Source organism: Vespa velutina, chromosome 6 (assembly GCF_912470025.1).
Source record: "Vespa velutina chromosome 6, iVesVel2.1, whole genome shotgun sequence".
NCBI lineage: Eukaryota > Metazoa > Arthropoda > Insecta > Hymenoptera > Vespidae > Vespa > Vespa velutina.
The window spans coordinates 8,539,388-8,554,387 of record NC_062193.1 but is presented as its reverse complement, the minus strand read 5'-3'; the positions used below and the strand labels follow the sequence as shown (position 1 = coordinate 8,554,387).

Here is a 15,000-nt window from a genome sequence, read left to right as displayed (position 1 = left end):
CTATTTTACTCAGATCCACTTTCATAATTATTGGCTCGTATATTTTGTGTATAGATGAGAAATTGGGGGGAACGTTGCGTCTGTTGCTTTTGAAAAAGATCTTTCTTGGCTTGTTCCTCATGCGACGCGAACGCAATTTCGATGAAAATGTCCGCGTCGTTTTTAAAAGGAGCGCCGCACGCCTATCGTCGCTCGGAAATAAGCTTAGCCGCGCGATGGCCGACAATATTTTTAGATCCTCTGTGTCGTCTCGATTCGTTAGAAGAAGGCGAAGGAGAAGAAGAAGAGACAAAGACTATTTCTCCGTCGTTTTCTCTCCCACACGTTGGCGTTCTTGTTGTCCCCTTACGAAACGTTCTTGGTGAAAAGAAAAAAAAAAAAAAAAAAAAATCCATACGTAATATCATTAAGATCCATTTTCAAATTTTCCCGCCACCGCGTAACTCGTTCTATAGAGAATATTATATTTCTCGAATAATAAATTAAATGTTTCTTGAAATTTAAACGATTTTTATCTTTTTTTTTTATATATATATATATATATATCATATTATTAATTTACAAAACGAATTAATAGTCAATTCGAACGAAAGAATTTTCATTTTTTATTTTTATGAACTTTTCATATTTATCATATATATTTTAAATATATGATAGAATTTCATATTGGAACAAACAAATTCATTATATTTTGTTTGAAATTAATAATTTGATTGTCTTGAAATTACTAGTAGTGCTATTGTAGTTTTCTATAATAATGGTATGCTTTCTATAGAATAGCTTTCAAAAGAGGAAGGGTATTTTAATGAGGTATCCTCAGAGGGTTGAGAGAGATTGAGCGTAAAATTACTCGATCACAGTGAAGACGACACGGTAGTGTTTTGATCGCGTGACAGCTGCGTCTCTCTCTCTCTCTCTCTCTCTCTTTTATCTATCACCCTCACGTTGTTTAATTATGCAAACACGCTCGAGTTTACGATCGAGAAAAAAGACGAGTTTCCAATGGGGTTGGTTGGTTGGTTGGTTGGTCGGTCGGTCGGTCGGGGAAACGAAGGCGTCCGATGGGAACTCTTGGAGTTGTGTTCGTCTTCCTTGTCTCTTCCGGTTTAACGAGCTACCACCACAATACGAATACCTAGAGACACTCTTCAGGAATAATAGATATACATAAGAGGAGCTATGCGAACTCACGAGGGTATCGAACTCTAGCCTTTTTCCATGGCAAGCAAAATCAAGATATAGATATACGTGATCTACGATGACGGGGATAGCCGCAATTGAATTTCAATAGTCCAGTTAATCTCGTACGAATTGATATGTTGTGTTAGTTTGAATCTCTTCTTTATTGTATATTATATCGTAAAAAAGAAAACAAGATGAAAGAGAAGAGTAGAAAAAAAGAAAAAAATGTATCGATCGTTCATCGGTGAATTATTTATAAATTTTGTTTTTTCCATTCGTAATCAAGAAATTCAATATGACGACGTTAATATTCATCCATTTTTATAATTTCGAATATGAGATGTAAAAATTCCGTTCCTTTTATATTCTTTCGTGGATAGTACAATGAACTGTTTTACCGAGTCGTGACCTACACACCGACATTTGTAAGCTAATAATAGCTTTAGCCGTCAGGTGATTGGTGCGTGTCATGTTCATCACGATTAGTCGTTTCATCTTATTGACTTTTTTTCTTTTTTTCTTTCCTTTTTTTTTCTTTTCTCTTTTTTCTCCTAATTGCAAAATCTCTATCATTTACGCAATAGTTATTAAAAAAAAATATTTCGAAATATTACGAAAAATAATTTATTCATTTAATATCTGTCGGGACCTTTCCTTTTTCTTTTTTTCTTTTTTCCATTTTTTAAACATTTTGAAAAAGTTCTTCATACATTAGTAATAGCATCGAGATATGCAATAACGAGTAAGAGCAAATACTAATTACGATGATTCGTACTAAACAAGCTTCCCACGCGAACAGCTACAGAAATAGTCTCTCTCTCTTTCTCTCTCTCTCTCTCTCTCTCTCTCTCTCTCTCTCTCTCTCTCTCTCTCTCTCTCTTTCTCTTTCTCTTTCTCTTTTCTCTTTTCTGTCGTTCATTCATTAGCATTCAATATGAGAAATAGTATTCCAGTAGACTTAATTAATTATCCTCCTTCCGATCTCTTATACTTAATTAATATCCTAGACTAATGACTCGTTCTCTTTCTCTCTCTCTCTCTCTCTCTCTCTCTCTTTTCTTTCGCTCTTTCTCATTTCTCAAATAAAAAAAAAAAATTCGAATTCGATGCTCGTCGAAAAAGTCGAAAATAATATTGATAATATTAACGAGAGTTTGATGGATTCGTCGTGAAAAATCTTTTTCTTTCTTTTATTTTTTTTTTCTTCTTTTTCTTTCTTTCTTTCTTTCATTTTTTCTTTTGAAAAATATAAAAGGAACGTCTACTCAAGCAGAAGAGGGTGGAGGAGGAGGAGGAGGAGGACGAGGAGGAGGAAGGGGGAGGGGGAGGGTTTATTCAAATTCATTGTAATTCGTGGTTAGGCGGCGTTTAAGTGCGTACATCCGGAGAACACTTTGTGGTAGGTTGCTCGGTCAGCGCAATTACCTTAATTAATGTGGGCCCTAATTGTTGCCGCCAGAGAGTACTAGTAGCCGACGCTCTTTCTCTTACTCTTTCTTCTTTTTTTTTTTTTTTTTTTTTTTTTTTTTTTTTTTTTTTTTTTTCTTTTTCTTTTACTTTCTGTATGATACACAATGTGCTCTATGATACATAAGACTCGTTTCAGCGTTGAGACGATAATTTTATGTCGTTGACGAATTGCGATGACGAATCGTTCGTAAAAAATAAAACAAAAAAGAAAAAGAAAAGAAGACAAGGTAGAAGGAAAATCGTAACGCGAAAATAATTTTTTTTTTTTTTTTTTTTTTTTGTGTCATAATGTTTCGTCGCAATTTTGTTATCATTTTTGAAAGCTTTCATATTTTTTTTTTCTTTCTTTCTTTCTTCTTCTTCTTCTTCTTCTTTTTTTTTTTTTTTTTTTTTTTTTTTTTTTTCATAAATTTGAATAGTTTCGTCGGAAGTATACTCGTCGCACAATTTATGCAAAATTCTTTTTCGTTCGATCAGTAAAAACGATTTTTTTTTTTAATTATTTTATTTTGTTTTATCTTTCCGTTCCTCGTAACATGAAGAAATGTATAAAAGAGATTATTGTGGTAAAAAATGTTGATACTTTTCTCATAATTTTTATGTAAGATATTAAAGATTATGTAATTCACGTTCCTCGTCATTGTCGTCCGCCATTTTGTTAGATTAAACTGATCGCAACTCTCGTAAATATCTGAAACGCTCTCGAGATTCTTTTTTATTTTTTTTTCTTTTTTCTTTTTTCTTCTTTTTTTTCTATTTCTTTCTATTTTTCTCTCTCTCTCTTTTTTTTTTCTTTTTCTTTTTCTTTTTTTTTTGTTATCACGAGATAGATCGATCGATCCAAGCGTACTTTCTCGTTCGCTCGTACGGATTATTTATTATCTATGCAACTTCGTTCCTTCCGTGCGTCGACTGAGCACTTTCCAAGAATACCCGCGAATCGTACGAGACTTCCTGAATTATTCAAATCCTGGATGTCAGGTATTTCTGTCCTCGCGAATCTACGTGAGCGTTCGCGCAATTTTAAAACGAATCTCTGTATGTCCCTCTTTCTCTGTCTCTGTATGTAAAAAGAGAAAGAGAAAGAGAGAGAGAGAGAGAGAGAGAGAGAGAGAGAGAGAAAGAGAGAGAAAGAGTATATCGTTCGAAGCTTCGTATATATAGGCTCACATTTATATCTCTTATATCTTAGTTACAGAAAATTATTGAATACTCGTCGGAAACGAAATATCAGCATATATTTATTTATTTATTTGTCAATTTATTAAGAAATCTGACGTTTATTTGATTCGATGATTTATCATCTTGCGTAGAAAGTTCGAACTAACTTTACCGTTAGTTCAAACGAGTCACTACAAGTATGTCGTAATATCAACCAACGATAATCAACCAGAAAGAGAGAGAAGGGGGGGAGAGAGAGAGAGAGAGAGAGAGAGAGAGAGTCCACATTTCCAAGAAAATACCATCATCCCTGTCTCTTTCCTCTTATTTTCTCTTCTTTCCTCCATCTCTCTCTCTCTCTCTCTCTATATATATATATATATATATATGTTTCTCTCTCGTTAATTTTTATCATTCGTATAAATTTCTCGTAAGAGTCACGCAAACTGTACGACAGGTGTAATGATTTTTAAACGAGTCGGCACTGAAGATCGAAAAAGGAAAATGGAAGATTTAGTTCGGAAGTCGATTTACCACTCTCGTGACGGCGATCCACAGAGCGTGAAGGAGATGAGAGGACAAACGCAAAGCAAGAAGAAGAAGAAGAAGCAGAAGAAGTCTCTCTTCGGATTAACCTTGGACTTGACTCGAAGGAATGCAGCGTACAGTGACCTCCTCTCGTTCCTTCCTTCCTCAGCCACTCGCACGTTCTTGCTCACCTTCCTTCCTTGGCCGCCATCATGAACGAGAGCCACAGTTAGGTCCACCGTTCATCGACGGTTGGCCCAGTTCATCGACGACGCCCTTCTCTCTTAGCGACCCTTTCATTTTAGTTTCACTTCTTCGCTGATATATCTTTTCAAATGGGAACAATTTGAACGAGGAATGAAATTTATTATTGAGCAATGGATACTTTATTTTATGTTAATTTTAATCTTGAATCTAATTTTAATTTTAATTTTTTTCTTTTTTTTTTTTTTCCTTTTTCTCTTTTTTTTTATTTTTCTTTTTTTCTTTTTTTCTTTTAATGATTTAACAATTGTTAAAAATCTTTTATTTTCTCATCAAACTTAAAACTTGACGATTGAATAAAATTGTCTTTATCTTCCTTTTTCTTTTCTTTCCTTTTCTTTTTCTCCTTTCTTTCTTTTCTTGTCTTTTCTTTGCTTTGCTTTTTTCCCTTTACTCGATTTTCTCAGTGACGATTATTTCGTGCAGTTATTATTATTATTATCATGATTATGATTATGATTATGATTATGGTTATTATTTTCTTTTCTTTTTTTTTCTTTTTTTTTTCTTTTTTTTTTATTTATTTATTGAATGGATCTATACGAAGAACGAATGTAGGAAATATGAAAAAAAGGAGAGTATCGATGTTAGAATGAAGTCAACTTATCGAATCAAAGAATGCACAGACGGATAGATAAATATAATTTATTAGTATCTCCCGATGAAAGATATTACCTAAAGAAAGAGATATAGCGTAAGTAGAATTATAAATAAAAGGGATATATCAAATAAAAGGAGGAGAGGAACATTGATCTTTAGCTAAAGTTGGCTTATCCAGTCTGGCAAAGAGACAGGCATATATTTCATTAATTGCTCAACTTATAGCAGCAATATTACGATCGAATTTATCTCGAAGGATAGAAAGAACAGAAAGCCAATGTATTTATATATGAGAGAAGAAGATAGTGAGTTATTAGAGATTGACAAAATGCGAATTAATTTAAGATAAAAAGAAAAGAGAACAAATTAAAAGGGGGAAAAAAAATTAGAAAAAAGAGAGAGAGAGAGAGAGAGAGAGAGAATAAGTTAAGGATTATTATTGATATTTATTTATTGGCTCGTTGCCTCGATGGATTCATCATTCTATAAATAATCCCCAACAAAGGTGATTACGAGTAACAAAGCTCGCACTCTTTGGCTATTAGACACGTAATGACACGCGACACGCAACGCTCGTCCTCTCTCTCTCTCTCTCTCTCTATATATATATATATCTTTTTATCTATATATATGTGTATGTATATATATATATACGCATGCATATGTTTGTATGTGTAAAAATATATATATATATATATATATATATCTATTCACGACAAATGATAGTACAGAAAAAAATGATAGAAAGAAATAAGGGAACAGATCGTAGATAAGAGTTCAGTTAATCGATAATAATAAGATAGCGAATAAAGGAATAAAGTATTGGGTGGTGATGATGGTCTTGCTATTGGCTTTGCGATGATATTAAGGTCATTACGATGACTGTATCGGTAGTGTTAGTGTTAGTGGTAGTGATGGTATTAGTATTGGTAATGATGATAGTGGGTAACGATGTTTCTGTACGTTGTATTCTGTTGGCGGCCTTCGCCTTAAAATAGTACATCGATGACTTCGTACGATTATCTTCATCTGCTCTTATTTCTTTTTTATTATTTTTTTTTCTTTGTATTTTTTTTTATCTTTCTTTTCTTTTCTTTTCTTTCTTTTTTTTTTTTTTTCTTTTTTTCTTTTTTTCTTTTTTTCTTGTTTTGTTTGTTTCTTTGCATTTTAACGTACATAGTACATGAGTATTGAAACGTATATGTACTATTGCGTATAAAATTACATTTAATATTTACAATAAGTATTTGTTATTATCTATTTATTCATAGATCGAAATTCGATTAGATTTTTTTTTAGTTCTGGGAAAGTTTTCCTCGATGAATTAGAAATGAAGAGAGAGAGAGAGAGAGAGAGAGAGAGAGAGAGAGAGAGAGAGAAATATATATAAATATATGTATATATATATATATTATTTATATATATATATGTAGGGAAAGAGAGAGAGAGAGAAAAAGAGATTTTAATTCTATATCTTTAATTTTTTTTTCTCAATCGTACGAGGCGCCGATACTCGATTAGGAATTGCGTCGATCGGTTAGAAGTTTGCATAATCGAGCCGCTCGATAGAGCCCGGTCGCTTGCGAGGTCTTTCTATGTGATCGTTTAGAACGTTTATTTCCGTCCTTCATGTATATAAGCATATATATCTCTTATATCGTATTGCCGATAATGTCTCTTCCTCTCTCTCTCTCTCCCTCCCCCTCTTCATCCCTCTCACTCTCTCTCTCTCTCTCTCTCTCTCTCTCTCTCTCTCTCACTCTCTCTCTCTATTCGCATTTATTTCAGTTAACTTTGGATTTTGAAAAGTCGAGACGTTTTAAAAAAAATTGACTGCTTTATCTAATCATTAAGTAGCAAAAAAAGAAGAGAGAGAGAGAGAGACGTAAATGTTACGTGAACGCTAACACGTTTCTTGGGCACGTTTTTTGCTTGAAACAGGACAAAACTTATATGTATATAAATACATATACACATAATGTGTAAAAAAAAGTGATAGAATAGAAAAAGAGGGAGAAGGAGGAGGAGGAGGAGGAGGAGGATATCGTTAGGATATTCTGAGCGATGCGATTAGACATTTTCGATAAAACGTCTTATCGGATAAAAATAATAACACGTCATCGATGTCGCCAGTTAAGCAATAGCCCTCTCCCATTTGCAATACGATAATTTTATTATTATTATTATTATTATTATTATTAATATTATTAATTAATAATAATCATAATAATAATAATTATTATTATTATTATTAATAATAACAATAATAGTAATATTAATGGTAATGGTAACAACAATAATAAATATTTTCAATTAATAGAAAACTCACTCTTCTCTCGACTTTGTTTCAGAAGACGTGGGCTATAGGAGTATCGAGATCACGTCGGCTTTCACGCATCTACCTCAAAAGGGTAAGGCTCGTGTGGTCTTCAAAGGGGATGGGAGGGAGGGGGCGGGTGGGAAAGCATAAAAAACTAGTAGAAATCCATTAATCCGAACATGATTATAATTGTCTAAAGGCGAATCACTTCAAACTTGTTTGAAATTACGAGAATAACAAATGGCAATTCAATAACACGCAGCAATGCCAATATTGGATATTATCGATAAAGTTCTGTACGTATTTAACGAGCAATTATTTATACTCGAAAGATTGAGAATCAGGATGATAGAAATATGTTGTTAATATCAATTAATACAAATTACATTGTATATTATCAATGGAACTACCGACCTACTTTTTTTCTTCTTTTTTTCTTTCTTTCTTTTTTTTTTTTTTTTTTTTTTTTTATCATGTCACATCTCAAGTGTGACATGTACGTTACTTTGAAAAACCAGAACAAAAAAGAGAGAGAGAGAGAGAGAGTGAGAAAGAGAGTGGGATAGAGAAAGAGAGAGAGAGAGAGAGAGAGAGAGAAAAGCAAACAAGCAAACGTTGGACTCATTAACATTTTTAATCTATTCCATTGTAGTTTACATAGTTGAAACGATTATAATATCGGCATTTTGAAACTTTTAACTTCTACAGCCTATTAAATATTAATGAACATTATTAAAGAAAATGTATTATTGGAAAAGCAAAGTATACTTTTTTTGAGTAGATCTGATAAGTAAAACCCGGAAGCACATATGTATTGTAATAATAATTATTATATTATATTAGGCTTCGTAGGTCGTCGTCGTCGTAGTTGTCGTTGGTAAAAGTCAATTGCACGAAAAGTTATCATCGAAGACATGACTCGTTCGTTGGTTCTTTCGTTAGTTCGTTTGTTCGTTCGTTCGTTCGTTCGTTAGTTAGTAGTTCGTTCGTTAGTTTGATTGGCGGCGAGTCGCGTTGCGAGAAGAAAGCAATAGCGCTATAAATATCTCGTGGTACCTCTCGCGGATCCGCTTGGCGAAACTTGTTTGCTGTAGCCGCTTGAGGCGCGTGCGAGGAGCTCGGATTGGTTGAGGATAGAAGGCTTTTTACCCCTCCAACCATAGTCGCATGCTCTTCAAATAAGCCCTCTCTTCCCCTCTCGCGGCCAGTGTCGCGTTCGGCGGCCGTCGTCGTGCTTCCGTGAACGATTCGTGAAGTATTATCATCGGTAACACTCCTCGGCATCGTTTAGTCCGCGATCTGCCTCGCGAGCGAGCGAGCGAGCGAGCGAACGAACGAACGAAAAAGAACGGTTTACTTGATTCGTTACCTTCTTTTTTTTTCTTTCCCCCCTTTTCTTTTTTTTTTTTTTTTTTTTTTGTTTAATCTCTTTTTCTCATTCGTTTATGGATTACCATTAATTAATACGTTGTATCTTAGTTTCTCTTTTATTCCAGTGGTGACTCTAAATTTAGCGCTGACCGTCGTGTCTTGTCACGTCGTCGTTGGTATCACCGAGGAATACGTTTCGTGTGGTGTTTCTTCTTTTTTTTTTCTTCCTTTCTCTCTCTCTCTCTCTCTCTCTCTCTCTCTGTGTCCAGCGGATTTTTTTAACAGTTTATCTTTCGTCATTATTACTATTATTACGTTATTTGTATCTTTTTTTCTTTTCTCATTTCGATAGTTCTCTTCGTTTTTATTATTCGATAAGAGCAAAATATAGATTAACCGAGTCGCGTATAATCCCGTTTAATAGTACTCATCGAATTTGACAATAGATAACCGATAGATATATAGTGCGATCGAGACTTCTTTGTGTTTTATATTCTTCGTTTGTTCGTTTCTTTCTTTACTCTCGACTAATACATTTTTTTGTGTCTACGTAACGAAGTTTGACTTTTATATTCATCATCAACGACAACGTGCGACGATAAGGAAAAAAAGAAAAAAAGAAAAAAAAAAGAAAAATCAAAATTGTCTCGTTGATGAAACGAGATGAAGAAATATTTTTGAATTGTGTATTTCTTTTTGGGAATCAAGAGAAGCAAAAGAAATAAATATGAGGCTCCACGTGGAGCAACCTGCTCGGCCACTAGCGCGTTATCCGCTTGAGGCGGTTGCCCGAGACTCCTCGCGATTTTTACCAGATGTCTGCTGTTATATGTATTACGTAGAGATGGCCAGGGACACCCCGGGCTCGCCTATGTCACGCCCGCGGGATTTGGGTAGCGGAGGCGGTGGCGGCGGCGGTGGCGGAGGAGGCGGCGGCGGTGGTGGTGGTGGCGGCGGAGGGGGAGGAGGGGGCGGGGGTGGAGGTGCTGCAACGGCCACCTTAACTTCCGGCGCCTATCATGCTGCAGTTGCTACCTCCGATCCAACGACCCTGCATGGCCACGCTTTGCAACAGAAAATACTCGAGGTAACGTATGCCTTCATGGGCGCGACCTTCTTTTTTATTATCAGAGAGATCTCTTCCTCTTTCTTCATCTTTCGATCATTTTCTGTTTGTTTGTCTGTCTGTCTGTCTGTCTGTCCGTCCGTCCGTCCGTCCATCCGTCCGCCTTTCTATCTGTCTCTTTCTACCCCTTGTCCACTTCTTTGTTTTTCATCCCTGATTCTTTTCAGCTATATATTGCCTTTTCGATGCAAGCGTCGATCGATATTACATCGACGAATTAGTTCAAGGCCGAGGGAGATTCGCGAGCATTGCGCGCGACTGCTGCGACCGTTTGTAAAAGAAAAAAGTGCGAGAAACGATAGAAAATTTGAATTCGTAAATGATTGAAAATCTCTATGATTGAATATTTCTAAGATAATTTTCTTTTACTCTATCGACCATTATCGACGATTATTCATGATACAAAGGAAACATACATATTAATAATACAAATCGCCGATTGAGTTTTCTTTTCTTGTCATACATTTTACTCGTGGGTAACCCAATGATAATATGTATTCTATTCTTGACACTTGAACCATATGCACGTCATCAAGGCAAAACCCAGAGTAACGTCGATAGCCGATCCAAAAGTCGTCCAATCGGTCCAAGAAAGTATCTAAAGTATTTGGAAAATTTTTAAAAAAGTATAAGAGATAGAAGAAGGAACAAAACAAGTAAGACAATAATTTCAATGAAAGTAATGAACTGTACCTGAAGTCTGGCAATGACCAAGATAATTATTAAAAGTAGGGCGAAACTATTAACAATCAGGAGCGCTCGTTTGCAAGCTAATATTGTATTTCGTGATCTTCCTGAACCGATTAGACCATGATGAAGATTGTACTCTTGTATCCAAGTTCGAATACCAGCGTCTATTTTGACATCCGTTATGTCCGAACTGACGATAGTCTGAAAGGCGATCTGTTTTTTTTAGAATATACGATCTAAAGATGGCCAAGGACAAGGTCAAGGTCAACCAGAAGTTCAAATTTGTTGTCTCTCTCTCTCTCTCTCTCTCTCTCTCTCTCTCTCTCTTTCTCTTACTTACTCCTTCTTCTTCAAACCGACAAAGTTTTCGATTTCAGTGAAACAAAGTGAGAGAGAGAGAGAGAGAGAGAGAGAGAGAGAGAGAGAGAGAGAGAGAGAGACAGATAGGCAGACAGAAAGAGAAAGCAATCATTGTCGAAGCAAGGAAGCTTGCGTGCTCGTCAAAGTTTTGCGGTAAGCGGAGCGAGTCGTGGCTATTTCCGTTCGATATACTAACAAAGTCGCAGGCCAAGGCCACGGAATCGAGGGGTGCACGGCAAAGGGGACAGGGTGGCGGCGCCAGTGCTACCCTAACGTCGCAATAGCTCGCGAGACAATCGGCGCAAAGCAAATGGCCGCAAGGTGCTCTCACACTGATCTTTGGTGCTCCCAGACATATAGGACAAATCTCACGATTGTACGCTAAAACCGCTGGCCGTTGCTCGGTGAACTCGCTTTAATTGATCGATCAAGAGATATTTTTATCATTATATATAGATGCCTTAGATACGTGTTTATATATATATATATATATACACATACACACACACACACATATATATATATATATATTTACCAATATATATATGTATAAGTGTGATGATAAAGTCAAGTGTATTATATAGAAAAAGAAAGAATTGTATTTATGTAATAAAATATGTAACTAAATGTTTTATGATAGAATAAAAGTAGAATAAGGGATAAACAATTTTATATTCAATAGAAAAGAAAATAAATACTTATAAAAACTTATAAAAACTTATAAAAAACTGAACAAATAATTTAAAGATCAATAGAAGGGAAATAAACGAGCTTTATAAAATAGAAATTAGTAACGTGGAATATATTGGCATAAAGGAAAACATTGGGAATTGTTAATTAGCTTGTTACGAAATTATCACATAACTATATTTGTTAAAAACCTGATTTCTTTCCCCTCAGATCCGACGATGTCTTCGTTAGATTTATTCTTCCTTGTTAAAAAACGTAAGGGCCATTTCGGTGAAGAAAAAAGTGGTTTTCTTTTGTAAAGGAGGACGTAGGTACCAAAGCCAACTACCAAAATGGTCGCCTTTACGGCATATCCTTTCCATCCAGAAGAGGAGGATATCTCGTTACGAGGAATAATCAGTGCGAGCGTTCTCGCCTTAGTTTGTTCCGTAAAATTCATTTTATCGTGTTTTCTGCATTGGTTTATCGGCTGATCGATTTCTTAGTGAGTTTTCTTTTTCTTTAGATAACAGGCATCTTCGGAACGTCGAGAAGAGCAAGCAATATCGAATGTGTATATAAGATCGAAACGCATTCTTTTGTTCGACCTCTCTCTCTCTTTCTCTCTCTTAAGAGAAAGAAAGAGAGAGAGAGAGAGAGAGAGAGAGAGAGAGAGAGGGGGATATAAAAAATTTTTCCTAGTGATAGATTCAAGTTGCATTTGTATTTGATCAAATAAAGTTCTTTCGTACAATTATCTCTTAGTATGTATCATCGAAGATATTAACTCTTATATTTCTAAGAATTCTATAATAACATTCTAATCACGTTGTAAATGTATTTAATGTTTCCGGAATGTTACAAACTCTCTTAATTTTATGGTATGTATACATCTACCAACGTGTAAACGTATACGAGAATAGGTGGAGATTACGAGATCATCGATCATTATTCTTGTAGTTAACTCTCGCGATGACTCTTAGATAATTCTTGGAATAATATTTTTAGACTCCGGAAAGAAATGGAATAGAGGTATCTCGTCATTGCTAACTAAGAGAGGAGCAACGATATGCACTGCGTCGATTTTACTACGTGCTCGTTCATTCGCGGACGTAACCAATTGGCAAGAGAGCTAACGCTTTGGCTACTCTGCCGTTTGTCGTCTGTCGTCGACCCACGCATTTCCTTCTGGGCGAATGCCATCCATCTTCTCCCGTCTTAACCATGACTTGTGTGGCTCTAATTATTCCAAAAAAAGTCTTTCATTTCTTTTCTCCTCTCTCCTTCCTTCCTTCCTTCCTTCCTTTCTTCTTTTTTTTCTCTTTATTTATCCATCCATCCATCTATCTATCTATTTATTTTAATAGTCTCTCTATTATTTCAAAAAATTCAAATTTGGTGCATTACCCTTGAGATGTCTGGGTTTGGTTCCAGCTACAGCAGCACCATCAGCTACAGCAACAAATCCTGCGGCAGCAGTACCAAGCACAGGAACGGCAATTGGCCGAGATGCACGAACAACAAATGCATCAGCTCAAGGTATTACTCGACTTATTCATTTTTTTCTCTCCGTTCTTTTATTTTTTTTTTTTTTTTTTTTTTTTTACAATCATATACATATTATTTCATTCGATCGACATTTAAAAGATTTGTGTCAAGTTAAAATTAAGAAAGGAAAGAGGAAGAAAATAAATTTGTTGGCTAGGACATTGTTTTTCTTTCTTTCTTTCTTTTTTTCTTTTCTTTTCTTTTCTTTTCTTTTCTTTTCTTTTTTTTTTTATGTAAGCGTAGCACCAAATAAATCATTTAAGTACATTTAATAATAATTATTTTTTTCTCTTTTCGCGACGTATAATGTAATTATTATCAAGCTTGAGGTTTAATATATTTAAAAGATAGAGAGAGGGGGGGGGAGAGAAAGGTGGAGCGATAAAGGTTTTAATCAATCAGGATATTTCGAAGCTCGTTATTTATAAACAAAGTTCATGGTATATATTTTCCAATATATATATATATATATATATATATATATATATATATATATATATATATATACTATATATATTTAGGATTTCTTCGAGCAGAACGCATCCTTGCATCTTAGTCGACGTTCCCTGTCGTTATCATCATCGCTTACGTATTCAAAAAAAGAAATTGATAACAAAGTGTACAATAATTTTATTTTTGGAATCATTTCTCTCTCCCTCTCTCTCCCTCTGTGTGTATCTTTCATTCTTTCTCTTTTTTTCAATGATAAGAACATATATATGTATATATATATATATATATATCTATATCACATATTATCTCTCAAACGAGTCGTTCAATATTTACGAATCATTTAAAAATTGAGCATTTATGTTAAATCTCATTAACAACAATAATATCACAAGGACCAACATACATCGTGTGTTTGATATAGCTTACTCGTCGAATTCAAAAAAGAATGGAAATTCGCGGCGCACTCTTGCCTGTTAAAAGTAATAATACACATGCACATTGAGAGTCAATCCATTCATTCAAAGTATCCGCGAAGAGTCGAAAGTCCGTACGGAATATTCCTCTCATTGTGTTGTGTGTCGCCATGTCGGGCGCCGTATCGTGCGTCATAGAGGGACGACACGACAACTCTGATGATGATAATGATGATGATTATGATGATGACAATGACAATAATGATAATGATGATGATGATGATGATGATGATGATGATGATGATAATAAAAATGACAAATATTAATTGTAAAAATAAAATCGCATTATTTTTGTAGCACGACAGTAATACGAAATAATATTACGGGGTTAAAAATGGCGACGAGAAGAGAGAAAGTGAAAGATCGTCTCTCTCATCATCGCGATAATATTTTATGCGTGCGTCTGTGGGTGCGTTTGTCTCTGTGTGTGTGCGTGTATGTTTAAAGAACGTGGGCACTAATTCGAAAGCGGAATTATGCAGCCGAGCAACAACGACGAAGATGTGTCTTGACGTAATTGCAAGCCTTTTATTCTTGGAGTTCTTGCAACGAGTGTGACACCACAATGTGTGCTTTATAACGGTTTATCTCTCTCTCTCTCTTTCTCTCTTTTTCTCCCTCTCTTTCTTTCTCTCTTTTTCTCCCTCTCTTTCTTTCTCTCTTTTTCTCCCTCTCTTCCTTTCTTTCTTTCTCTCTTTTTCTATTTTTCCATGCTATTTTCGGCATCAAAAGCGCATAAACCATGCGCCTCCTCCTCCTCCTCCTCCTCCTCCCCGTGTGTTCAC

General features: G+C 35.1%; 2 protein-coding genes across 4 annotated transcripts in view; both read left to right on the top strand.

Annotated features, from left to right (window-relative positions):
- LOC124949968 (POU domain, class 3, transcription factor 2-like) overlaps window positions 1–15,000 on the top strand; it is a 54,128-nt gene that overhangs the window by 38,940 nt on the left and 188 nt on the right. The window contains exons 5-8 of one of the 3 annotated variants that reach the window (XM_047495921.1): window positions 7,557–7,616; window positions 9,739–9,983; window positions 13,176–13,280; window positions 14,164–15,000. The exon at window positions 14,164–15,000 is cut by the window's right edge and continues 188 nt beyond it. In XM_047495921.1, the coding sequence (XP_047351877.1) occupies window positions 7,557–7,616; window positions 9,739–9,983; window positions 13,176–13,280; window positions 14,164–14,244 (491 nt within the window). In that variant the 3' untranslated portion in view covers window positions 14,245–15,000. Of the gene's footprint in view, window positions 1–7,556; window positions 7,617–9,738; window positions 9,984–10,189; window positions 10,933–13,175; window positions 13,281–14,163 lie in introns of those variants that run through there. The other 2 variants (XM_047495922.1, XM_047495924.1) reach the window with 2 other exon arrangements.
- LOC124949834 (histone deacetylase 4) overlaps window positions 14,717–15,000 on the top strand; it is a 13,114-nt gene continuing 12,830 nt past the window's right edge. Inside the window, exon 1 of the mRNA XM_047495565.1 lies at window positions 14,717–14,767. Within this exon, the coding sequence (XP_047351521.1) occupies window positions 14,717–14,767 (51 nt within the window). The remainder of the gene's footprint in view (window positions 14,768–15,000) is intronic.